At 40.7% G+C, this 26,700-nt stretch overlaps 3 protein-coding genes across 13 annotated transcripts in view; 2 read left to right on the top strand and 1 right to left on the bottom strand.

The window, feature by feature from the left end:
- ASB7 (ankyrin repeat and SOCS box containing 7) overlaps window positions 1-1,663 on the bottom strand; it is a 45,001-nt gene extending 43,338 nt beyond the window's left edge. For all 7 annotated transcript variants that reach the window (XM_073304286.1, XM_073304289.1, XM_073304290.1 and 4 more), the window contains exon 1: window positions 1,440-1,663. The gene's annotated coding sequence lies outside the window, so the exon portion shown is untranslated. The remainder of the gene's footprint in view (window positions 1-1,439) is intronic.
- Window positions 1,664-1,738: 75 nt separating this feature from the next.
- Window positions 1,739-18,073, top strand: LINS1 (lines homolog 1). Of its 5 annotated transcripts, XM_073304282.1 has the most exons (10): window positions 1,880-1,966; window positions 2,636-2,826; window positions 6,538-6,658; window positions 7,521-7,601; window positions 7,852-8,415; window positions 8,508-8,597; window positions 10,638-10,779; window positions 11,086-11,685; window positions 14,602-14,782; window positions 16,238-18,073. In XM_073304282.1, the coding sequence occupies exons 5-10, from the start codon at window positions 7,993-7,995 to the stop codon at window positions 17,121-17,123; spliced, it is 2,322 nt and encodes a 773-aa protein (XP_073160383.1). In that variant the 5' UTR covers window positions 1,880-1,966; window positions 2,636-2,826; window positions 6,538-6,658; window positions 7,521-7,601; window positions 7,852-7,992; the 3' UTR covers window positions 17,124-18,073. The 5 variants fall into 5 exon arrangements, with proteins under 5 accessions (XP_073160384.1, XP_073160383.1, XP_073160386.1 ...); XM_073304283.1 differs by lacking the exons at window positions 1,880-1,966; window positions 7,521-7,601 and adding an exon at window positions 1,739-1,836; XM_073304285.1 differs by lacking the exon at window positions 7,521-7,601 and having other exon boundaries at window positions 14,605-14,782.
- Window positions 18,074-26,043: 7,970 nt separating this feature from the next.
- Window positions 26,044-26,700, top strand: part of CERS3 (ceramide synthase 3) — a 64,632-nt gene continuing 63,975 nt past the window's right edge. The window contains exon 1 of the mRNA XM_073361494.1: window positions 26,044-26,318. The gene's annotated coding sequence lies outside the window, so the exon portion shown is untranslated. The remainder of the gene's footprint in view (window positions 26,319-26,700) is intronic.

Below are 26,700 nucleotides of genomic sequence, written 5' to 3'. Positions count from 1 at the left end.
GGGCCACAAGGAGGGGTTGGGCACTGCTCTCCCTCTGGAGACACAAACGCTGGAGGAGCAGACATCGAGTGCGAGTTCCCCATCTTCCAGGCGGTGGTGGGGCTCGGGCTTCCGGCTTCAGCCTTGGGGTGGTGGACAGCAGGCTCTGTCCACACGACAACAGCTGTCAGCGGGCTCCAGCCATGGGCTTCCACTGTGTCTCTGGGTTTTGGCTGCGCAGAGACAGGCTTTGTCCCCTAGCCACTGGGCTTCGGGCTCACCTCCCCATCCAAGACTTAATTTATCTCCCAGTTGCCAGGGATGAGTAAGTCTGCTGCGGAAAGTGGTATTTGTATGTTAATATCACTTTTCACTGCCTCCCAACTAGTTAACAAGTCTGCTGCTGTGAAAAGTGATATTAACAAAACATACAAATAACACTTTTCAAAGAGGCAGACTTACTAGCTAGCACATCTAAAAAAAAAAAAACTCCATAAAACCCAGAACCAAAAAAAGGAAAAGAAACTACAACAAAAGACAAGAATATGCAAAGCACCTTATTTGTGTTTCTATTCTATTTAGGTCCAGTAAAGAATAGAGAAAACTGTACATTGTTATTATTATTGAGTCTGTGGGGAAAAAAATCCCTACATAAATAAATTACTATGATTTGGACATGTATATGCGCATACTTATTTATGCTTCCTAACCTTAATTAAATATTTTAGAAAAATTGTCATAGTGGCCACCACCAAGAGTTGGTGGCCTCACTCTGAGGCCACCAAAATTTTTGCTGTGAGAACCCCGAGAGGGGAAGAGGGTGAAAGGTGGGGAGGGGAGCAATGCACGAAACAGAGTATTTCAGGGCACCTGAAAGGGGACAGTGGGAGCAGGGAAGGGTGAACCCCCTATAGCAGAGTATCCAGAGAAGGATCAAAGGGGCGGGGGAGAGGATGGAGCAGATTTACTCTTCTCCAAAACAGTTTGGGAGGAGAGTGGGGGCAAGGGCTACAGTGGGAGGAGAGGAGAGGAGAGTCGGGGGGTGAGGGCAGGCATGGAATGGGCTAGTCCCCTCCAGAGCAGAGTCTCAGAGGGGGCAGGGAGGATAGCCCTCCCGCCTCCAGAGCGGTCTCAAAGGAGCCACGGGGCAGAGCGGGGGCTAGCCCCCCAATACCAAAGTGTCCAAGGGAATCACGGGGCGGAGGGGGGAGTAGCCGCCCAAGATCAGTACCCAGGGGGATGGGCCAGTGCCCCCCCCCCCCCCAGCAGTCCTATGGGGCTGCAGTCTATTCCCCTCCCCCCGCAGCAGAGTCCCGTGAGAAGGGGCAGGGGGATCAGCCCCGAGCGCGCAGCCTCGGGGCGGGCACGGGGAGGGGGCTCAGCCCCCCCCCCATAGCAGTGGCAGGCGCCCCCATGACGGAGTCTCGGGGCAAACAGGGCTTTAGCCCCCCGGCTGTTACCTGTCTCCTCCTGAGGGGGACGGGACCGGACCGGCGGCCACTCCGCGGCCGCTCCCCCCACTGGCACTGGCTCAGGGGTGGGGGGAGCCGCAGACCCAGCCGGGGGCGTTGTGGGGACACTTTGCACTGACTGAGCCGCCCCCCTCCTCACTCTGGGGTCACTGGGCAGGGGCTGACCCCCACCGCAGCCAATCAGCTGCCGCAGCCATAGTCCCGTCCCGAGCCGTAAACCACCGCCGCGCCGGGTTGGGTGGCGGGGTTTGGGCGACTCCGCCCATCTCCCCTCCCAATGCCGTAAAGCTTGGTGGGGCTTTGCGGCAGCTCCCGGCAAGGATTGGTTGCGCTCGAGTTTGTCCTGGGAGAAGTGGGCCCTGCCGCGCCCCGTCTCCAGGGGCGGGTAAAGCGAGGGGGTTGCCTAGCAGCGCTGGGTGGGCGGGGCAAGGCGGGCGAGCGGGACCGGGGGGATTCGTACGCGCCGCGGCTGGGCCTGGCGGCGACGGCTGCAGAGCGGGACCTTGGGCGGCTCGGTGAGGGAGGGCGGCCGGCCGGCCGGCGGAGGAGGAGGAGGAGGAGGAGGAGGGGACTGGGCGGAGGCGTGTGGACTCGGGCGGGTGGGGGGAGGCTGGGTCATGGCGGCGGCGGCGGCGGAGTGAGGAGGAGGCTGGTCCGAGAGAGCAAGGGGCTGAGGAGGGCGACGAGGCCAGGTGGGGGTGAGGGAAGCCCGGAGGCGGGGCGGATGGTGAGGGCCGCCGGCCGAGGAGGAGCATTTCGGAGCGTTGCAGGGGCTGATCTGGCACAGCACGTTTGTAATCGAGGGGCGGGGAGGCCGCCCCTGTGCACCCGGCTGCTCCAGGCGCAATGCAGAGGAGGCGAGGAAAGAGCTCTCCTTCCTAGGGCTCTTGGCTCCCAGTAGTAACAGGTTTATAAAAAAAAAAGTCAGGGCAAAAGTGTGGGGTCCTTGACATCTGGTGGGAGTGGGGGGGGGCGGGGAGGCTCTGCTCTTTCCCATCCCCTTGTGGCATTTGGTAGTCTCTAAGGTGCCACAAGTCCTCCTTTTCTTTTTGCAGAGACCGACTTTAACGCGGCTGCTACTCCGAAACCTGTCATTATGCAAGGCACGGAATTTAGCCGTGTGGAGTAAAATATTAAATTTGTTATCTCTTAAGGTGCCACAAGTCCTCCTTTTCTTTTTGCAGATACAGACTAACACGGCTGCTACTCTGAAACCATGTGGCATAGTCGATGACTGCACGTTTTGGGGTGGGAGTATGAATGCCTCATTCGTCACCTGCGTGGTTCTGTTCCCCGCTGTACTCCAGTGATTACTGCTCTGTTCAGCAAGGACATTAGCTTGGGTATTGCTACTATAATGGCCAGCAGTGAAAAAGTTAAGTGTTGACGTTCTAGATGGTTGTAATTAGGAGACAGAAGGTGGATGAGGTAATGTTGTTTGTGGGACCAACTTCTGTTGGTGAAACAGACAAGCTTCATAGTTTAGGCAGAGGTGTTTTTCAGGTATGGGAAACCAGCTTGAAAGCTTGTCTTGTTCACCAACAGAAGTTGGTCCAATAAAAGATATTACCTCACCCGCCATATGTTCCATATTTGGGGATCAGCCCATCTACAACAACACTGCGGACAATGAAGATAACTGATGGTTCACACCTCACAGTTGTTGGAGACTGCACAGGCAGGCAGGACGAACTGTGATTTACATTGGAAATATTTATTCCCACACAGAGGCTGGAAATTTAACAGTGTTTTAAAGGCAAGCCTATACGCTGAAACACAATTCTCCAGCCAATTATAAATTTCAGAGAGCCAGAGTATAGTTCATCTATATTCTGTGGTGTGTGGATCTGCCATGACTCCTTGACAGGAACCAGAGCCTTTCAGTGAAACTTGAGCATGGTCATGCCCCATATTTCCTGCATCATAGCTGAATCCTCCATTGTTTTCTGTTTGGGAAGATAGCAGTAAGGAGAAAAACTTTTTCATGCAATAGTATTTAATATGATCATGCTCCAATGAAGGACAAAACAAAGATAATGATTTAACAGGACTTTTCTTTCATCATGATTGTGAGAAACACAGGCTTCCTTAGCTAATTGTATCCTATGTGAGTCATGACATGCTAACTGTAATCAAAAAATACATGTCCACTGTAACCAAAAAATATCACTTGTGACTTAAAATGCAGTCTGAGAATGTAGAAGATAATGTAATTTGATAAAAAACACCTGTTTCAACATCTGTGGTTATCAAGTGAGTGATGGGTTTCTGTATATACTATGTTAGCTGAAGTACTCCACCCTGAAAACAAATACAGACTTTATAATTCCATTTTAGGGATATTGTGGAGTCATTGATTAGCCATTGACTTATGTGGTTTATGGTGTTCCTCAAAACTTGTTGGCCTCAAATCAACTGTCCTCCATGCTTCGTGTCTCTTCTCCCTTACTTTCTATTTAGGTAATCCTTATTTACCAATCCCTGCAATTTTTATTTAGGTCAAACCAAAACAGTCATGGCAATAAGATGATGTTTGACAACCATCACGTTATTCACTCTCCATGTATGCTATATCCCTTTTCTCTCAACCTTTTGTCTGTCTTGTCTATTCACATTGCAAGTTCTTTAGGACAGGGATTGTCTCTTATTCTGGATCCTGCTTTGGATTGGTTTCCAGGCGCTGCCATAGTATTAAATACAATTAAAGTACATTATTCCTTACATATCCCTGCTATCATACTGCTGTTTCTTATTCCCCCTCTTTTAGCTTTGTGTCCTCTGCCATGGTGGCTTACTGTGGCTGAAAAAATATTTCTGTTGTCCTCTGGCATCTCTTTGCTCTTTCAAATGCACTTATTAAAACCCATCTCTTAAAGCAACCATGTCTCATTTTGTAATGACAACCACTCTCTCCCTTTTTCCTGACTTGGTATCCTATGTTGGTTTAATCTGTTTTAGACTGAGGTCTTTGAAGCAAGTGACATGTCTTATCAATCTTTGGTAAAGTGCTGTGTAAATTAATGGTGCTGTATAAATATGACACATGGTCAGGGAAAGCACAAGCACTATCATGTTGCAAAGGTACAATTTCATCATGTTTGTCCTAGAGGAGTTCTAAATTTATTTCGCACTAACAGCCTCACTGTATTGTATAAATTGGTGCACAAGGGATCCATTCATTTAACATCTCGGACAGTAATTCAGTTTGGTCCTGAGTAAATTAGTAAATGTGTTGAAATAATTTTATTTCATGTATTGGTTTAGGTAGAGATCAAACTCAGAGTTGTATAAAATATTCACAGGGTGATTTCCAAATTTTTTTTACGAGGTTTCAGATCATAAATTTCTACCTCAAGTAGAATTCAAAGTATATTCTGCAAATGAAGGAGAAATTTATAGCCTGAAGTATCAGATTTATTCTTAATATTTAAAGTGCAGGCTTTGTGAACTGATAGCGGTCCCTGCCTCAGCTTGACAGATTTGGTTGAGGAACATTGTAAGGTTCTAAAATCTGCAGGTCAACTGTCACAAGTGCAGTGGAAAGATATTCTCAAAAATACACGGATGTCAGTGTAAAAAAACATGCGTGCTACCACAATTTTTATAGTTCATTGTGGATAATGTCTTATCTTCCAATTCCAATTTTAGATTCTGCCTCAGAGGAAATATGGTCTAGTTACGGTAGTCAGGAGACTTGGGTTATATTCCTCAATCTGTCACTAGCTTTCTTGGACAGCCTTGGAATGTCTCTATCTATACCTTAGTTTTCACATATAAAAAATGGGAATATTCTCTACCTTTGGAAAGTACTTCGAGATCTTCAGCTAAAAAGTACTATATATATGCTGGGTGCTACAGTCTAACATTTTGTATACTTTTACTCTTTCTCCTAGTTAAAATAAGCAGAAACTAAAAATATGTAAACTCTATGTTTCTGTTTGCTACTGCTTGCAAGTATAATTGATAGATGTGCTGGGAATCATACTATGACAATGTGCTATCTTTTCATGAATAAGAAAGGGACTATAAGTACTTACCAGCTGGAAAAAGAAATGCAGCTAGTTACAATATGACCACTCTGGGACTGCGCTTGTTTAGTTCTGCCAAATGTTAAGGCCCAGCCACAAAAAGGCATGCTGGGGGAAAAGTTCCTATAAGAGGGCGATTCTGTAGAGAGAGTTAATAGAAACTAGAAAAGTACTAAAGAAGTGCCTCTGGGGTGTGTGATGAGTTGTAACTGTCACCTAAAGATAATAGTATGCAAAGAGAAACTGCTATGATCTTAAGTGTGTCTTTTTAGTTTTCTGTTATGGAGATCTATCTGTCAAGGCACTTGTATGGTGATGGAGCTGTGTAAGTACCTAGATAGAGGCTCACACTTGAAACTGAAGAATGATACTTAAATTCATAGTAACTTCTCTCTGTAAACTGTACTAAATAATTGTGATGCTATTTAAAGTGTAAACTTTGATAACAAAGTCAGTCTTTCTGCATGTGGTTGCAGTATTTGTATGGCCTTTCTGGCAAGGACTTTTATGTATATTTAGGGTTGTTCACAGATTCTTAGACCCAGCTTCTTAAGTAGCTTCTTATTTTGAGTGTCTTGGTTGCAGACACTAAGAAGAACCTTATCTTCTGAAGTAGTGAGCACCTGGAGTTTCTATTGACTTCAGTTGGAGGGTGCTCAGCACCTCTAGAAATCAGGCTGATGGTGTCAGGAGTTTGGCACCCAGAATTAGAGACCGTGACTTTTGAAAGTGTAGATGTTAACTAATGCAGTTACACAAGCTTTGTTTTATTCTGTTTATTAAAGCAAGGGCCACGTTCCACTTTTCAGTATGTGCGTATTACTTCCATAGAGCTCACATGCAACAGAGTGCGGTATTTGGTCATTAATTTCCATTTTTTAAAGAGTGATCCTTAAGGATTCTTGTGGGTGAAAATCTTTAACCCTACCCTCTTCAGACTCACCTTAGGGGGGCTATGTAAAAAAGAATGAGAAGCCAGATGTAAGAAACCAGTGTTTTATATTGTTCTGTAGAATCAGAATAGTGTTTCCCCAATGTTCTCTTTTTTTGTGTTTCAGATCAAAATGTGTCTTCTGATAGCCTGCCTTCCTCTTTTTGCCTTCATCAGTTCCGACGAGCACTTGAATCCTGCCCTCACTAATATCTCTGAACTCCAGAAGAATCTACATAATAAGAACAGTTAAGTTAGCTTGTTTTCAATACAACTCTTTGGTAATGCTTTTAATGTTTGGCCATTTAAAAATATTTTGGTGCCAATCCTGCAAAAAATTGCACAGTTATCAGCAAGTACTTTTAATAAACTTAAGTTTGAAGCCTTCATTCTGCTAACGCATTTATGCAGGCAGATCTTGATGCTGATGTATAGTTCCACTGACTTCACTGGGACTCTGTACTGGTTCAAGGGTCTGCTCACCTGGATCCATTTACAGAATTGGGGCCTTATTTTCTTTAGTTAAAATCCAATGTGGATACATTGTTTTCCTTTTCTGAGTTTTGCTCGTCCACCAACCAAGCAGTTTAAAACTCGGTACAGTGAATTTGCTTTAAAAGGGAAGTAGATCAGTTGTTGGGATGTCTGTAGCCATAAAAGAAAATGCAAATTTGTATGTGTTTAGTTAGAACAAGCTATGGTTGAACATCCATGGAATACAAGTTTTGAAAAGAAGATTGTATACATTTTCTCCGGTGGACAAACATCAAGACATATTGGCTATGTATCTTTACTCAGTTCTTTTTTAAAATAAAAAAAAACTTATTCATTGCTGGCGAAACCCAGGATGTTGTAGGAAAGGGTGCTGGTAGTGTAGTAGATGGCACTGTTCTCTCAAGTCCGAATCAGTGCCCCAACATGATGATAGAAGGCACTGTTTGTCACTGGAGCTTTTTCACGTGAGACTTTAAACTGAGGTCTTGATCATTCAGAATGGCATGGATTTTTGCATGGTCTGGTCACATTGACTCTGTAACTTCACTCTGCCTGCCTAAAATTCCTCTGACGTTTAAATGGTCACAATATTTTTCACTTTCTATCCCATTTCAGAAGTATTGCTATGCACCCAATCCCTCATGACTCCATCCAAATGGCTTCATTTCAGAGGTTGGCAGGATTCCTGGATTTGTGGTATAACAGGGTTTGTGCTTTGGGATGTTTGGATAAAGAGTTTGGATAAAGATGTCAGTTATCATCCTTGCTATTTAAGAAATAGTGTGCTGAATGCACATTCGTCGATTGTTTCTTTAAAATGATGTTTTTAACAGTAGTTTCATTTTAGCTATGATGCTCAGTAAAAGATCCAAGTTCAGCTGTATCATTCTGCTAATCTATTAAATTTAATCGCAAAAATGATTTAATCTCATTACTTTTTTCCTAGATACCCTAGAAGAAATGCCTCTATAAAGCTACAAATCCATTTCTTTAATTGGACAGAAGTAATTTAAGAAGTGACCCATAATGCCCACAAGTAATAAGTGAAGGCATAAGACAGTCTCCAAAATATAATTTTTCCCCCAAAATGGGAGATCTGTCTCCTCTCCAGGAGCTGCATAGAGATGTGCTGATAGGCACTCCTTTAACAAAGGACAGCCATGATTATGCCTTTTTCCTCAATCTGCATGTTTCACCACAAGATTCATCCACAAGAGTTAATGAGTCACATAATCAAATATGCCTAGAATCTCCTAACTGGGGCACTTGGAGCCATCAGGACTCTGCTGTTTCAGATGCTCTTGCCCTTGTGACAGATGATAAATCTGGTAGCTTTGCAAACACGAACTCTTCAATGTTCTGTTCACGGGAAATGATACTGCTCCAGTTAACCTTGATCAAGATGATGATTGCCAAAGTACAGTCCCAGGAAACTGAATTCAGCATAAGACAGAAGTACCTTGATATAATTACAATTCTTCTGAAAGAGACAAAAATTGTTTCAAAATTAGTAAGCTTTTATAAATATTTTCAAAACTTTTCATAACACACAGTAAAAAGTGAGTGTAACTTACAGATTTTTTTTTTTAAACATATCTGCAGATTTGTCTATGCAATAGTTCTGATAAGCTGTTGTCTCACATGGCTTCAAAAAGTATAGCCTCCCTTGTGTATTTCCAACTAAAGAAAGAGGTGAGTGTGTCAGGTTCCTGGGTGGACTTTGAATTTGTATGTAAGCTATCAAAGTAAACATGACTACTTGGTGGATACATTCCTTCCAGTTTTCCTTACAGTTATTCCATCTAACTATAGCTGACCTTCTACGATAGTTAAATGACACAGAGCAGTCACTGAAAATTTGACAGTGTAACAGTTAAATTTTCTCTCTAGTGCAGAGCCTGCCTAAATAGGTGCAGTGCCTGTTGGTGGGGGGAGATGCCAGAATCCTTCCATGCCCCTCAGACTATAGAGTAGTAACAGAGCTTCTCCCTTCCTGCATCTGCAGCCTCAAATCTACAATGCCTGTGTCTACTGTGCCCCATCCTTCCTAAAGGGATTTTAGACAATGGATCTGTGTAGTTGCTAGCATGACTGCTTTGCAGCATGCCATGGGCATGTCCCTCAGTGGCCTCCTGCTTCAAAATCTTGCTCTTTCTCAATGCTGGGCACACTCTTTTTTTCAGAAACAGTGTAAAAGTAGCATGAGGTAGTGTTGTGGGAGCGAGCCACACTGAGGGGGTATATTTGAGGAGGTATTGGGTGAGGAGTGATTTGGTGGAGGAAAGGGAAGATGCTTCAAGTGTGGTAGGAGGGGCATGAAAGGGTATGTTTATACTGCAACTGGGAGAGAGCTAGAGCTGTGTTAAAAATAGCAATTGTGGATATTCCACCTCTGGTTGGAAACATGGGCTCTCAAGCCCACTTAGCCCCCTGGGGTTGAGAACCTGAGCTTCTGCCTGAGCGGGAACATCCACAATTCCTATTTTTAGAGCACTAGTTGGAGTGCTGCTAGCACAAGTCTGTTTACCCAGGTTGGAAGACTGGCTCCCATTGCCACTATAGACCTACCCAAAGAGAGCATGGAGTGGACAAAGGGAGCAGTTAGAGGCTCTGGCAGGGATCAGGAGAATGTGTAGGAAGAAGTGAGGTCAGAAACGTGGGCAGGAGCAACGTTCTGAAAGTGAGCGTGAATATTTCTTTTAATGTAAATACATCAAGCTTGTGGTTTTTGTTTTAAAATGCTTTTAATAATTTTATTTTGTGTCACAAAGATATTCCCTTTAGGCAGCTTGCATTGTAGAATATTAATTGTGCACGTTGCTGAACTTTATAAATCTCACTGTATTTACATTTATTTGAAATCTAAATCCTTCAGCAAATAAAAATAGGCACCAACCTTTTCATAACTAATAGAATACTTTTCCATTTTGTGTTGTCTGAATGTCCCAGTTACCAAAACTTACTGTTTACTTATTGAGACAAGGTGAGTGAGGGAATATCTTTTATTGGACTAACTTCTGTTGGTGAGAGAGACAAACAGAAATTGGTCCAATAAAAGATATTCCCTCACCCACCTTGTCTCTCTAATATCCTGGGACTGACACAGGTACAATTACTCTGTTTACTTAGTGGGCACATACTGTAGGCCCTATTGCAATTTCTTTGGATGGTATTATCTTTTAGAAACAAATTTGTTTTTAATACTTCCTGCATCGGGGTCTTAAAACGATGAAGCCCATTAATTCAGTTTGTCTAATGTGTTACTACTTAATTCACTAGTAAGAAAATAACATGCACATGTACAAAATAGAGTTTGAATGGCTGTATTTTCTTGCAAACCATTCCCCACACTTGTGCTATTACCTGCCTCTAGAAACAAGAAATGTGGGGAGTTATGGGTTCAGTTCTTGCCTCTGCCATAGTCCTTTTGTGGGACTTTGGATCAATCACATAACTTCACCAGGCTTTGGTTTTCCTATATGTAAAATGAGGAGGATTTTTGCTTACCAAAAGGCTATTGTGCAGTTTCATGTTTGTAAAGGAGAGAGAGGTGCTTTTTGACTATATTCTGTCTGTATCTTTGTCCGTCCCCACACATACTCCTTTTAAATGTAACATTTAAATTGTTGTATCAGTGTGTTAACTTACTATGCACAACAGTCACAACAACAAAAAAAGTAATATCACATCACATTTTGTGCATACAGAATGATTTTTTAATTTATTTTTTAGAACACGTTTATTGTCACGTGGCTCACTTTTTGTTTGAAGACTCTGTCAGAATTCCCTAAGAGTGATCAAGTAGCAGAATGTCTATGGATTCTTAGAGCTATTATTAGAGACATTTTGAAAGATAAAGATTTGCACAAAGCAGGTACTGTAAATTTTTTTATATTAATATACAAGTGTCCACTAGGGGGAGGAAGGCTACTGATTTCAGAGCAATCAACCTGTTTAAAATACTAATGGCAATGAGTTATTTACTTTGTCATAATGAAATAAAAATTAAAAATGAAAATACAGTGCCCTCCAGTACACACTGAATTTGAGAGATTATCATGATCTCCTCCTTGTTGATGCTATTTCAGTGGTGAAAAATTGTTTTAAATTATCTGGTTAATTGAGTTGTACTTTAGGAACGCCACTTAAACTCTGCTTAACATTACTTTATTTATTATAGATATACTGAAGAATGTTTTCACTCCTCTTGATACTGTACTTGAAGGATTTTACAATTCCATTTTGTCTCATCATTGTAAAGGCTGCCAAGGTACTTCATTATATTCAAAAGCTGCAAACAACTTGATCGAATTCATAGAGTTTCTTGACATTCTTGTCACCTCAAGAATCCAACTAGAGTCACATTTCAAATGCCAAAGAATTTTATTTTTGAATACTTCTTACATCTTGGACCTCACTTATTCATCAGTTCATTATTTAATCAAGAAGAAGTCCATTATGCTCCTTAAAAAATGCATCCTTTATAAAGCTGGTGAAGATTTCGTAAGTGGATCATTACCCACTTTATCCTTACAGGATCCTTATTTGAATAAGGATATGTTAGCACTGGCTAATGTTGTCTTGCAAGCTGTGAATTTGGGGTGGCTGAATCAAATACCTGTTTCTGAAAAAGCCAGCTATTTTGGAGGCAGTGAAGCTCAACCTGAGGATGGCATCCACAGTGGTCCTGACCAAGTAATCCTCAGAGCCTTGAGTTTGGTTTTACTTAAAGCTTTAGAGATGAAGGTCCAGAACTCTACTAAAGCAGCTGAAATAAAAGGTAATGTTCTATTTAAATTCATTAAGTAGCATACATTCTAAAGCTTATAGTTGATTTAGGCAGTTTAAGATTGTTGGCTGAGCTTGCAAAGTCTTACACACAACTGAACAGCATTTCTCTGTATATGTTTAACTACTTCTGAATGCCACATCCTATCAATTCCAGATTTTCAGGGAATTTCTAGGAATCAGTGGCCAGGTTGACTCTGGGGACAACCTGAATGAACATTGATAGAGGGAACATAGGAACACATGGAGCTACTGTCATCTATTGATGACCTCTGTTAATACTTTGCAGCATATGAGTAGTACCCCTACTCATCCTCCCAGTAGAGTGTAATATGTTGACTCCCTGAGTGACAGAAGAGAAATAATTGCTCTTCCTGCTGGGATCCCTGGGATGAATTGTGAGCCATGGGGGCAACAAGAGGGAGAGAAGAGAATCCCTTTCTTCCTTCCCAACATCCAGCCTCCTCAGTGCCTGCTCTAGGTAGGGGGGAGAGGAACCAGCTTCCCACCCCTTCCCTTTCTACTGGGGGGGAAGAAAAATACTTTGGGAGGGAGAAAGGAGAGAGACATAGCCACTGGCATGATGCAGAGAATGGAGCTCCATGTATGGTTGGAGCAGGGCATGACTGAGGAACAGAAACCCTGGCCTGGTGGGGAGAATGGCAGACTCAGGGAAGGGAGCACACACAGCCTTTGCCATTGAGGTGGGGGAGTAGGAAGCGGTGATACACAGAGCCTCTGCTGTTTGGGGTGGGGAAGTGGGAATGGGAGTGCACGTAGAGCCACAGGCATAGTGAAGAAAATGAGGGACCCTGGTATGAGAGGAGAAGGGAATCGGGTGCACACAGAACCACTGCAGAAGGAATATTCAGGCAGGAGTTGCAATGAGTCCCTGAAAAAGAGGGGCATGGAATGGTGCCACCCAGGAAGATTGTGAGGGGAATTAAGGGATCCACTGAACCCCTGAGATGTACAATGAGCTTGGCCTACAGAAGGTATGAAGGGTGCAATCAGCTAGATTAAAACACTTAAAATGTTAAAGTAATGACTTCACTTAATTTTAAGCAAACTGAATGTCAGGAATACAATTTAGGCACAGGTGTTGGGTGATCATATTTTTGGGTTTGGGGTTTTTTTGAGGGGGGGTTGCTATATTATAGTCTTAAAATTGCTTAATTTTAGCTAAATTTTAAATTAACCCTTGGTAGTAGTTACAGATGTCCTAGTTCTATTGTGGGACCAGGGGGAGGAGATAGAATGATCCCTGATTTCAGTCTGAAAAGTACCTGAGCGTGTATGATGATTGAATGTTCGTACTCTTTTGCTGAGAAGCAAGGCAAGCCTTTAAAAATCTAATTTTAGGGTGAGCTACATTGTACTTTTTTACAACAAAGGTTGTTGTAAGAAACCTTGCTACAGAATTAGCTTCCATTCAGACAAATGGCAAGGCTATACCATTCAATCCATAGAGCTTTTCCAATACGATCTAAGAAATGCCTTCTGATAATCTAAGTTGCCATTATTTTTTTAAAATGCTGAGCACTTGTTTGGAAAGTCAGGGCGCTAAATTTGGATTTGAGTAATCTTTTTACTATGCAGTGGAATATTGCAGAGGTAAATCTCTCATCTGAGGAAGGGTGTATATATGGTACAGATAGGGTTGTTTTTCAAGAGCTGGCCACAGCAATAAAATGGCATGGTAGTCTTGGGAGAATCTGTTTCCTCTTGTATCCTCAGGGTGTATGTGGCAATGCAGGTGCTGCTGACATGCAATGTAGAGATAGTATTTAAAATTAGGGGGTGTTGCAATCCAGAATGAAGACTCGAAGGAAAATTTTATAAACTCCATGAATAATATAATTTTCTGGTAAGGTTTGGTTTGTATTTCTGAGCATTTTTGTTCAATTACAGCAGTCTACCAGGATGCATATGAGAAGCTATCTCATCTTTGAAGGTTTTATGGTCAGAGTAGATTTTGCTATGGTTGTATTACCAGTTTAATACCTTTATTTCCTGCAGAAGTTTAGGCCCTGATTCTGCAATTCGTTGTTGCTGAAAAACTGGACCATAGGGATCTTAGTCTTAACACTGCACCAGATTATTCCTTTGCACGGGAGGGACCAAGTGGGATAAATTACAGCAAGGTGGCTTTATCAGATCATTCTATCTCATCTCTCTCTCTACAATTGCATTTGCTGGAGGCCCAGGGCCAATGGAGACATGCAGTCAGAGAGCCAAATGAGTCAGAGACCCCAGGGCGAGTGTGGGAACATAGAGTTTCTATGTAGATGGCCTTGGATTTTTTTTACAGCTCTCCTGAGACCAGCAGGCTTTGGAGCAGTAATCTCCTTGTTTTTTCTGCAGTAAACCTGAGAGAGAGAGAGAGAGAGAGCTGACCCCATCTCACCCCACAACCAGAAAGGTTCTTCCCCCTCCACACCCACCTCTTATATGTGGTTTTTCTGTGGGAGGGAGTGACAAGAGCCATTCTTCAAATAATATACTTTCATATGTCTTTAAATTGCATCAATGCTAACTCTTCTGGAAGTTGTCCTCCACTTGAGCAGTGAAATCTGTGTTTTGCATTAGAGTTGTAAAAATTCTTACAATATTAACTTTTTTATATATACAATGTTTGTGCAAAAAGTAACTATTTTATGTTGCATTTAGGGTGAAATGATTTTGCTGATGGCTCTTTGCAAACCACTTCCAGTTGCTTTGATTTTTGACTCCATAAATAGTATCATTCTGCAAGGCATTTGTTAATGCAGTGCTAATTCAGTTGAGCTAAGGGATTTGTGCTTGGACAACTGGATTCCTATCCACTGTTAATTTAAGGAAGTGTGTGTTTCGCTTTTTAATATGAAAAATGAAAGCAAAATTTCACAGTTATGCTCTCTATTTTTAGCAGACTTGCAGAGTTTCATGTCCCAGTTATTGATCTTCTTGAAGAAACATCTGAAGTCTTCTCGGCATTTTCATCCAAATGTACATCCTTGTGAATGGCTTTCCATGGTCTTTATAGAACAAGATGATGACATGCTGGAAGCTGCTAAATCATTGCTAACAGTTTATTTAAAGTTTGATAGGTTGGTGTGTGTGTGTGTGTATATATATATATATATTGATTTCTTTGTTAGACCCATGAAGACAAATTTAAACTTTTATTTGGTGAGCTCATACAATTCATAATAGCAGTATTTTTATATTACTAGTACATAAAGAAATAACACAAGAAAATATGTTTTTAACAATCTTTAATGGATTTATTGAACTACTTTGGAGGACCTGAAAAACAAAGAGGAATCCGGTGGCACCTTTAAGACTAACAGATTTATTAAGGTGCCACCAGAATCCTTGTTGTTTTTGTGGATACAGACTAACATGGCTACCCCTCTGATGATTGACTTCAACAGTAGTTGGAAATCATTGGGAGTCTTACATTGATGTTAATTGGTTTTGGATCAGACTGTAAGTGGTGGTTTATGGTGTTTTTTCTATTATGAGCTCAGTCCTACCTTCACAGATTTTGAGTGATGGTCAGATGCTGACTGAGAGACAAGATTGAGTGTTTTTTGTGAACACTCAACTTTTTTGGAGAAGGGTTTCATGTTAAACTTTAAGAATGAGTGGAAGTTTAATCTGAGGACTGCTGAAGTGAACTGTTATCACGCTTTACAGTAATGGCTTCTTAGGCAGGATCCACATAACTTGCTGAAAAGTGGCAATATTGATATCTAAAATGTCTTGAGTTCTTGTGCATTATAAATTTATCATGCAAACCCTTTTGTTTCATTTTCATTCAATTTCCTGTACAGGGGAGATGCAGCCCAAATATATGAAAAGAAACTTGGCTAGGTGAATCACTTGTAATTTCAAACTTGTTTGATTGCATTATTGCTAGTAGTGTCTATCGTTAAATGTTAAGGCATCCAGGATTGAAGATGCTGGTCTTAAACTCCTAAATATAGATTTAGGAGCCTAAAGAACTTTTTTCAAGGTGCATAGCATCTTGTAAATGAAGTAACCTTTATTAATTTTTTGTATATTTACAAAAATGTGAAAAGGATATCTACTCACATACTCAAGGCACCTTTGACATAACTTATAAATATTAAATGGAGTAGTACAGTTTAAGATACCTGAAACATTGGTGGTCAGTTATCTTAATTTGATGACCTCCAGGACATTAAGGATATTCGTGCTCAGGAGGGTAGCAAATTCTAAAGCTGTTGAGCCCTCACAGGGAACACCGTGCTAGCAGTCCCCTCTTGATTTTATACCAACAGGGGCTCTAGCTCAAACACCGCTGCTGATCTCAACTGAATTTTGCTGAGTTCAATATATAGATTGGAAAGCCTTGCCTTTAATATTAAGCTATAGTAGGATCTGGTGTGTATACTGCTGATCTCTCATACGTTGCTTCTACCTCTGTAGTTAAAATTACTAAAAATGTTAAGCAAGAATGTTTATGGAAAATTATTCAGTATTTAAATAACTGTTCTATTGCATTCCATTTAATCTGTGTTTGACTAACTTTTCAGGTTATGGCATGATGATGCTGGTAACTTGTGCATTGAAGCAGAAGAAGACGAAACCTGGATCTGCCTGACACATGAGAGCGGCTGTAATCCTCACTGTATCTTTTTATTTTTCCTAAAAAGCATTGCATTTGATTCCACAGTTCTTCTTGACTTTTTGATTTCATCAGAAACCTGCTTCCTTGAGTATTTTGTAAGATATTTAAAACTTCTTAGAGAAGACTGGCATCATTTTGTCAACATATCTAACCACTTCGATATTGCGTCTAAAAGAGGGGTGTGTGTTTCTTTTGTCACCTCTTCCCATCAAGAAGAAAAAACCTGCCTGACAGATGAGAGTTTGGAAAATGCTTGTCGTGATCCAGTACAACACACTCTGGTATCTTTGGCTTCTTCCCAGAAGCCTTCTGTGCCAATGGAACAGCAAGGTGATGACCAAGTTGTAAAACCCAACAAGTCTAACTCATTGATAAGGACTGATAACACATCTGCGTTGGATTGCCTTCAAAGCCTTGTTAATTATGACAGTTCAGAAGATTCTGAATTGGAGTCAGTTGGAAAGGAGTGTTTGGCAAACATGAAGCAGATGCCTTCAAATAATCAAGGCAGTACAAAGATAAGGGAAACTGTTTGTATAGATGCAGATGACAAACCCCATACACTTGAACCTAAAGTGTTACCCCTGAAACAAAAAAGTTCTAATCCCTCGTCACTCATGGTATGTAATATGTCCCCAAATATCCCTGTGCCTGTGGAAAGAATGCTTCTCAAATCAGTGAAATGTTTGGAAGAACTGCAAAAAGCAATTTCTAGGTTACAGAGAAGAAACCTTTTCCCATACAACCCAGCTGCATTGTTGAAACTGTTGAGACAATCAATAAAAGCATGAATCCACTATAAGGCAATGAAGTGCTATTGTTGACATTTTGAAGTGATTTCACACTAGTATGTGATGGAATGTTTCCATAAGAAGAGTGTACATGCTCAAAGATACATTCCTTTTGGACCAAGCAGGCTAAACTGGCTGCCAACTGACACTTTGAAAAGACAAATCTGCAGCAGCATTTAAGAACTCAACCTGTTGTTTCATGGTCCCAAACTTATTCATGGTACGTATGACAGAGTGAGGGTGAGTTACTGGGTATTAGCAAATTTAACAATAAATTGATTTATTCACATAAAGACATAATAAAGTACTTTCACTTGAAGTGTAAGATGTAATTCTTCCTAATGCCATTCTAGCATTTTAAGACCCAACTAGATTGTTAGTGCATTACTGATACTGATGCAATGATAATTCCAGGCTCAAATACTTAGAAGCACAGCTATGTAAATTCTTTGGAGCAAGGTTCGTCTGTTCTGTGTTTTGTAATACCACAGTGCCTAGGAGCCTCAGTCATGGACCAGACCCCATTGTTCAAGGTGCTGTACAAACAAAAAATTATATCCCATTCCTCCACCTCTATGATTTTAATGCTAATTTATATTATTGTTTCACTTTTTGGCCTTTACTATAGGTTTGATCAGCTGGTAGCGTAGCAGTTTTATCGGTCCAAATTGGAATTGACAATGTCACTGAAAATAGAGTTTAAGATTAATGCCTAAAACAACATAATGTTCATTCCTTTTTTCTTCAAAAAAAAGGAAAAGTTGAACAAGTATATAAATTCCCTATTTAAATGAAAACTTGTTAATGCAACATTACATTTAAAATCAAAATTGTGCAATGCAGAAGTAAAATTCCAACATCGGTGCTTATGCAGGTGCATAAACACCCTATATATTATGATATAAAATTTATAGCCCACTAGTATATTAAAATACACATAACTAGAAAAAATGGATAATTGGCTTGCATTGCAAATGTGCAATGTAAACATTATTATTAGAACGTATTTTCTGCATTTACGCACTACCTGTGATTAACTGACTAATCTCACTGTTAATGGCTGTGTTAATGCATTTAAATTGCTTAATGTTATAATTTTCAATACTGCCAATTGGGCAATCACTTTCACATATTAATGAATTGAGAAGGGTGGAAAGATGAATTTCCTGTTTGGCAGGTGCCAATTTTCTAGCAGGTTACTCTACCTAGCTACAATGACTAACTTCACAACTGAAAAAGAGAATTTTTTTTTTTTTTTTAAATGGAAGCTTAGAATTTTCAGGATATTGTAGAATGCAGAAAAATTAGAGAGGCCCTACATTTAGGTTTCAGAGTGGTAGCTGTGTTAGTCTGTATCAGCAAAAAAAAAAAATGAGGAGTACTTGTGGCACCTTAGAGACTAACATTTATGTAGGGATTTTTTTTTAAAAGATTGTGTTACTTGTATATTAAAAAAAAAAAAAAAAAAAAAAAGCTAAATTGTTTAAAAATGAGAATTATTTTTTTTACCCCTGATGAAATAAAAATGATTGCAGACAGTTTGTTCAAACTTTCCAGACCAGATTTCACCTTTGAGACTGAAATTTTCCATGCTTGGCCTTTGCACGTAGTTAGGAATGGGTGAAAATGTGAGTGATAGTGGGAAGTGTTTCACATTCATAGAGTGGGTACCTTCCAGAAAGTAGCATAATTTAAAGTAACTTTATCCACTGGGAGGTTTATAGACTCTGCTTTTAAATCTAACATTTCTACCGATACAAATAATTGACTGATTTCAGCAGGTTTGAATATGCCTTGTCCTATGAAAATCTTCTCTCCAAAAATAATTTCTACGTTAATTGACTTATAAACACAAGAACTAGTCACTTATACAATAGGGTAAACCAGGGATCAGCAACCTTTGGCATGCGGCCCGTCAGGGAAATCCGCTGGTGGGCCGGGACTGTTTGTTTATCTGCAGGTTTGGCCAATCGCAGCGTCCACTGGTTGCAGTTCGCCATTCCAGGCCAATGGGGGCCGCTGGAAGCAGCGACCAGCACATCCCTCGGCCCACGCTACTTCCCGCAGTCCCCATTGGCCTGGAACGGCGAACCGCAGCCAGTGGGAGCTGCGATCGGCCAAACCTGCAGACGCCGCAGATAAACAACCAGGCCCGCCAGCGGATTTCCAAATCCATGGGCCAAAGGGGGCCAAAGGTGATGGGCCAAAGGTTGCCGATATCTGGGGTAAACATTGCAAGGACTGTACAGTACTGTCTCTGTAGAACACCCAAGGGATCTCAGCAGTATCCAAAACCAGTAGCAGAATCTCCTGGTTTTCCCACTGCCATTTTCTTACATCCAGATCCTTCCCAGGATACTTTTATGATACTGCTTTATAGAGAATAGTACCATAAAGGAAAAAAATGACCAAAAAATCTGAAGTTTTAAAAATCATTTTAATCTAATCTGATATCCCAACTACTATTATGCATTAATCATAATTGTCTGATTATTTTATGGCCTTCTCTGTGGGTTATATTCCACAAAAGCTTATGGCCAAATAAATTTGTTAGTCTCTAAGGTGCCACAAGGACACCTTGTTGTTTAATCTTAACTCTGAATTTCCTGGGTTTGTAATGTTTGTTTTGGGGATAATTACAACAGCTCTAAAGTATTTTATCCTTTTTATTATAGATACATACTTGCAATCTTAACTTCATTTTGATGTCATTTTTATCTGCGCTCATTAATCAAGTTATGGCTGCTCTAAAATACTGGACACCACCTGTGTTTTCATTCTCACCAACTCCAAGCTGAAGTTGATTGATTAAATAGTAATAAACCACTAGATCCACATTTACACTTATTCTGTTCCTCAGGAACCCATTTGTTACAATCCTCAGAGTGCTTTTAAAGACTCCATTTACACTGGAAAAACTGAGGGGAAATCTGATTTTTCTCTTGTAATTAAAGATCTAAAATTCATAGTGCTACAGTTTATGCAAACTATAGGGGCTGGATTGGGGACATGACAGTTGTATGAGTTATCTTTTGTAGCCCTTATCTCCAACTCTTACCTCATTATTTAAGTACTCTGGCAGCCAGCAAGCAGACTGGTTTCAGGGCTGTATCAAAGACTACAGCACAGTGAGGGCACCCCAGCCATATGCTCCCTTTAGAGTCCAAAAGATTTTTATTTTAATCCATTGATGGTTATGTTTCTCTACAGCAAATAACCTGGTAGCAAACTGTATTACCAAAGCCCCACTGGAGCCTGAGGACTGGATACTCAAACTCTCTGTCAGTCCCTTTATAATGGGTCAACTGTTATAGGTTCTTTTATCATTAAGTTAATGACATATACAACTGTCTTACATTATTGCACAAACCGTTAACCACACATCCTATTGGTAAATGAATTGTGTTAAGGAGAATTATTTCCAATCCATTTGTTATGACTAGCTAAAATTTCCACACCCTTTGTTTATGAAAGGGGATTGGCCCATAGTTTGTGCAGTCATTTGATTTTTCTAGTTCCAGAATGAATAAAATGTGCTATAAGGAGGCAAGTAGTTACTATTAAAAGCTGTTACAGTGTATGCATCTCTTTAAGTAGAGGTATTCGTTTCTAGAACTCTACTGAAAATCCATCTAAATCCAGGACACTTGTGGTTCTTCATGGACTCTTATTTCCTCTAATATTTCTACTTTGCCACATTTTAGTTTTTTGTTCTCCCATGATGGGTTGGAGACTCAATAAATCAAACTTCTTGAATTCTTCTACAGTAAAACTTTCTTGGCAAATTTGTGAATAAAAAGCCTGACATGGTGTTTTTTATTTGTGACTCCGGTAATGTCAGGGGAGTGCAAATGATATTTATAAATCTTCCAAAGTAGAACAACTTCATCAACTCTGCTTTCAGCTCGGATCCGGTATTGAGGATTTAGCAGAGCTAGCCAGCATCACACCAAGAACTCTGAATGTACCATTAACTGCAATGCTGCTGCTTTTCTATATGTTTAGCAGATCACCACAGTGCATACTGAAGTCTCCCTGAAAATAGAGTATATGCTTGTCTTGTAATAGGGTAACAGGCAATCTCCTGTACTTAGCTGGTTACTGACAAGCCAGGAATAATCTGCAGTTGGTTATGGATGTTTAAATTCATTTGAGCTGAAGTGCAGTCCCAGTAATAACTCTGGTAGATGAGCTATATTCCCAAGGCACTTATTCTCTCCTGGTGCAGTATGTATATTTTAAATATGGAAATGGGGATAGTTGTGATTGCTCTGAGGACCTTGAAAGATCTGGTGGTAAGGAAAGTCCTAATTCAAATGGATAATCCAGATGCCGGAGTTCTACATAAAACAAGAGGGAAGGAACAGAATTGCATCTTGTATGTGGCAGAAAGCCTTTATGTAGAGTTAGTGTCCTGCAAGGCAGCCCTGGTTGGTACTTACCTGAGAGGTAAAGAAAACAAAAGCTATGCCAATCAATAGTAGACCCATACGAGTAGTCCCTCAATGAGAGTTTAGTTGAAGCAGAGCTTACAACTGGGGGACATGGAATATCTGAATAACTGTTTTTGCACTGTTGAATAATGCCTTCACCATCTGCTAGGAAGCTGACTTCTATTTCCTGATACTGATTTGTAGACTTTACTCCCCAGGGAGAAAAGATAAAGGTTCCTCAATCCTAATTGTCTCCTATTGTCTGAAACAAATTTTGTCTTGATCATATTAGGAACTGTAGTAGCGGATCCAAACAGGCTAAGAGTCTGACCACATATAATTATATGAAGCAACTGCTGCCCTGCATCTTAACATGGGACCTCTCTCCATCTATATAGCTCCAAGGAGGGTGGAGGATGAGAGGCTTGACATTTCCAAGCAGGTAGCTCTCATCCTTCTAGCTTCTCCAAAGAATGTAATAGATGTATACAAAGAAACAGGCAGCTTAGTGAAAACCAACATGGCAAGACAACTTTGAATTCAAACATAGGACCTATGCAAATTTTAAGTGGGAAAGGGTTGCAGTCTAGTGCCAAAAACCCATGTGGCTATTTCTATGTTCCCAGCACAAATACTGCTTGACGTCCTTCACCTGTCAGCCTGTCTTAGACATCTTCCCTTGGATTTCATATGGCAGCTGTTTTGGACTTTCATGGTTTATGATGAAGGTATTATTCCATCTTTCTGTTATCCAGGTCATATAGGTCTTGATGCAATTAACCTCTTCCCCACAAACAGGTAATTCCTTGTAGCAGAGGATACTAGTCCTAATAAAGGTGATGAAAGTTTCTTTGGAGCCTTTGGTACATGAGATAAGTTTATTACATGGAATGTCTTGTTCCCGATAACACTGACTTCAGTTCCCAGAATGAGCAGTCTTCATGCTGTACTGATTGACCTCCACTATATATCAGATTCCTCAGGGAGATGGCAGTACTATGAAACAACCTAAATTCTTTCAAAAAGGGGTGGTAGGGTCTTGCTTTAATCAGTTATTCGTCCTCCGAATGTTTACATCTTGCATGTATGTGTATCCCCAGAAAGCCGTCCAATGTGATATGAAAAGGGCCTTTTGCACACCAGCTGAAATGAAAATTAAAGCCCACCCACATCTTTGGTCTATTTGATACTCATTAGGGTTTGCTGTCTTGAAGAAAACCGTTTCTAGGTGATTATCTGATTGTGACCCTAATTATTATTATTAGCTTAGTGCACTTTGCAGCTAGAATAATGTTAAAGACCATTCTGTTTAAGCATATAGTTGGCTATGGCAGTAAGCCATAACAGTTGGACAATAATATTGCATTCAGCCTTTTGCAAAAAGAACGGTAGAATTTGGTACAGAGGAACAAAACAGTGCTCCATCTAGTTTAGTAATTCATATTGGCTTCTTTGGTGGAGGGCAAAAATATCCAGCACTGTACTACAGCTGATTTTTGTTAATACCATCTCAAGAGATGAATGGAGTAGGGGAGACCATGCTGGCTGCAAAGCGTTAAAGTTTGATGCCAGTTGTCACAAACATTAAAATTACAAGGTGGAGAACTGATCCAGCATGTAAATGGTTCCTGCTTAGTATATGGCTCATCTGAATGCGGTTATATATAGATATAATTTTTTTTTTAAAAGGTGAAGGAAACTACTATAGGAAAGGATATGTGCTCTCTCCTGCCAGCTGGCTGAATTTGGAGAGGCTACAGGTGGTGGTTACCCAGGAGCTGGAATTAATTTGTTGTGGTTTTGAAATTTGTTTTGTGGAAAAGCAAGCCATCAGGAAAGATGTGAAATGTCTTGTAGGTGGGACTTTTATTTTCCCTTCTCCAGCTAGTCAGTCTGCGCACTGGCTTAAACTCTTTTTAGTGTAGCTAAACTTTTTATTCTTTAGGTAAGTAGCCAGTCATTTATTTAAAAAAAAAAACAACACACCTTTGCCTGCTTCACTAATAATCTGTGGCAGTGCATAAAGTGGGTATTTTTATCTGCAGTACATGAAACAAGTCTTCACTTTTATGTGTATTGCATTTTTAAATTTTTGAGCATTGTTGTTCTTGTGTATAAATGAAGTCTTTTTTTTGGCACCCTAATCTTTATTGACTTTTACTATGCCATCTACTGCCTAGTCTAGTAGTTTTGGTATAATGCCTCATCCATACACATCCTTTTATAAGGTTGTTATAATCAGTGGCCTGCTTCTGTTTCAGCGGTCTTCTGTGACATATGAAAACTGAGTTAAGAAAATCAAGCTTTTTCTGTTTCAAAAAGGAACAGGCCCCAGACACTGGATTTATTGGCTGCAATCTGAAAGAAGCTGCAACTGCTTTCCGCAGCATGTGCTCACTAAAGTTGAAATGGTGCCACATTCGTTGTTGACGCCAAAACGGGAGTAGAAGGAGTGAGCAACCCACAGAAAAGGTTCCAATAAGGCATAACTATTGACGTTCATATAAACGTCTCATAACCTAGCCCTGTGGAATGCTATATCAATTTATCTATTACTGAACCAGTTACATCAACAAAGGAAGCAGATGTGGTGATATCTCCATGCCAGTTTATTGTCCACACCATGTCCTGTATGTCTGTTGGTGTCCGGATACAAAGGGAATTGGTTCCACAGCAGAGAATTCCTTTTGTAGAGTCAGCCAAGAAAGGCAATAGATTACTCAGCACCAAAATCTATATATGCTCACTTAAAGAAAACAGCAGTGTTTGGTAGTAATATATGCCTCCTAAAAGGCCACTGAGAACAGCCTATTCTCATAGTTAAAACATCACGATACTGGACTTCTTTCTTTTCTGACAGCATAAGGAATAATTGTACTTATGCACTTTGTCCTTTACACTAGGTGCAATTGAATGCCCTCTGATTCTCCTTGAAGAGAACAACACTATGTTGAATCTGTAGAAGTGTCCTATTAATTTAATTCTCTAGCTGTTTTTCCCCAAGGTTTTATTTTATGTAAATTTGTAATTAGTACATATGCTTGGGGGTTTTGTATTACCAAGACATTTCTTCACCCAGTTGTTACACCATTATTCGTGACTCTAATGATTAATAAGGCAGTTGCTCACTTCCATCTTGCATTCCCTGCCTAAGTAACCACAAACTATTTCTTCTAAAATCTCCCAACGGCCTTATCTGATTGTACGGTGGTGAATGGGAATACTGGAAAGGAGCATTGGTTTCCCTATGCTCAGGTACCAAGTTTTATCATCAATTATGGGGGTGACAAAAATGATTATATACTGAAGTTGTGCACCCCTTAGAGGCCTGGTTGCTGTCTGGAAATAAACAGAAGGGATTGATCTACACAAATGGACCCAATGCTATCAAGCTGCTGAATAGGAGCAGGAGAAGGCATTAAACTAGATGTGTGTTTTGTTTTGTTTATATATCTATGTATATATAGATATAAACAAGCTAACAAGGTATGCTCTGCTTGCATTGGTTTTCAAACTGTGGGCCATGCCCCCCAGGGAGGGTTATCAGGGGAGCTCAAGGACTTGGCTGATTAAGAATAAACCCAGCACATCCTACCACTAGCAAGCTCCCACGGGATCTGTACAAACTCACAAGAACTCACTCTGATCTCTCTCTGTCTCTGTGTGTGTGTGTGTCACCCTTACTCTCTCTCCTATCGCTGTGCTGGGAATCAAAATGGCAGTTGCACTACACCTGTGTCCTGGCCCCACAGCAAATGGTGTGCACATGCATGCAGGGAGAAGGCAGCGCTGCTGCACACAGGCACAAGATGCTGCTTTGGGCAACTGGCATTCGAGCAGGACGTATGAGCCTCCTCCTGCATGCACGGGTCACATGGGGATTTCCCACTTTCCCTCATCCCCAACCTCCTGGGCTCTGAACTTTGCACCATCTGTATTCCCCTGTGCCGAGGGGAACTTACCTGGGACATGAATCTCTGAATGTGGGGGTGCGGCAAAAAAAGTTTGGGAATTTCTGGTCTGATGGATTGATTCTAAAGCCAGGAAGACAGGAGCTCCTGAGTTCAAATCCTTGCTTTGATGCTGATTGAATGTTGAGAAGGGTTGATCCCGAGTGACTTAACCTTTCTTCCTTAGTTTCCCCCTGTGTGCAATGGGAATACGAGTGCTGCGAGGACTAAATAATGAATTAATATTAGCACCTTGAGGGGAAAAGGGTGCAATATAAACACCAAATATTAACAACATCCACTTATGGCTAATACCGAGTTCAAAGAGAATCTATAGTATGCATAAAATTGTACGTATTCCATGTTATAAATGTGAGCAACAGAGTTCATTCTTTTGCCATGTTTATTTATTTAGACTTACTTAAAATGCGCCCATTTGAAACTCCAGCCTGTACAAGCTTACAACTCTGTCAGAAAGAAAGTTGTGAGATGTTGAATGTAATGCCAAGGAAGAAACTTACTTCTAGTTCCAGTTACAGTAGACCATTACACACTTCTGTGCTTCAGATTCCTTTGGCCGGGAGGTTCATTTGGCAGAATGGACAAGATAATTTTGCCAGTCAAGCAGGAAAGAATGGCTTTATCCCACAGGAGAGAATTTGCTAACAGAACAAGTTGGACTATTGCGTGTGGAGAAATCTGACTAAAAATTGGTCACAATCAATTGAATTCTTCTCTAGCCACCTCCTGTACAAGTCAATGAGCATGTGATGATTCAACAGCTACCATCCTGAAAGTTTATCAATAATATCGTAAGTACAGCGTTTATCAGTAATAAAATACACAGCATACATGTGCTGTGTGTTTATACCTGCCTACTGTATTTTCCACTCCATGCATCTGATGAAGTGGGTTTTAGCCCATGAAAGCTTATGCCTAAATAAATGTTAGTCTCTAAGGTGCCACAAGGACTCCTCGTTGTTTTAGCTAAGGAAGTGAGTTGCACCAGTTTGAAAGAGCTCACAAAAGAACTGCCACATTGACACTTTTTTGAATTGTTAAACACAGGAGAGGTGATAAATATTTCAGAATGTACAATACAAATGTAGACCCCCAGCTAAATTCAAGACCACCTCTTTAAGCCTTGTTCTGAAGAGTATCTGAAACCTATTAGTGGTCTCATTTCTACACCTT

This window comes from Lepidochelys kempii, chromosome 10 (genome assembly GCF_965140265.1).
Source record: "Lepidochelys kempii isolate rLepKem1 chromosome 10, rLepKem1.hap2, whole genome shotgun sequence".
Classification (NCBI taxonomy): domain Eukaryota; kingdom Metazoa; phylum Chordata; order Testudines; family Cheloniidae; genus Lepidochelys; species Lepidochelys kempii.
Note: the sequence above shows the minus strand (reverse complement) of the source record. Positions and strands in the feature narration are given on the sequence as shown.

Coding starts and splice junctions, on each gene's coding strand:
- LINS1 (XM_073304283.1), top strand. CDS start 7,993: ATGGGAGATCTGTCTCCTCTCCAGGAGCTGCATAGAGATGTGCTGATA. Junction 11,686..14,601: donor TAAAGCAGCTGAAATAAAAG/GTAATGTTCTAT, acceptor CTCTATTTTTAG/CAGACTTGCAGAGTTTCATG. Junction 14,783..16,237: donor GTTTATTTAAAGTTTGATAG/GTTGGTGTGTGT, acceptor CTAACTTTTCAG/GTTATGGCATGATGATGCTG.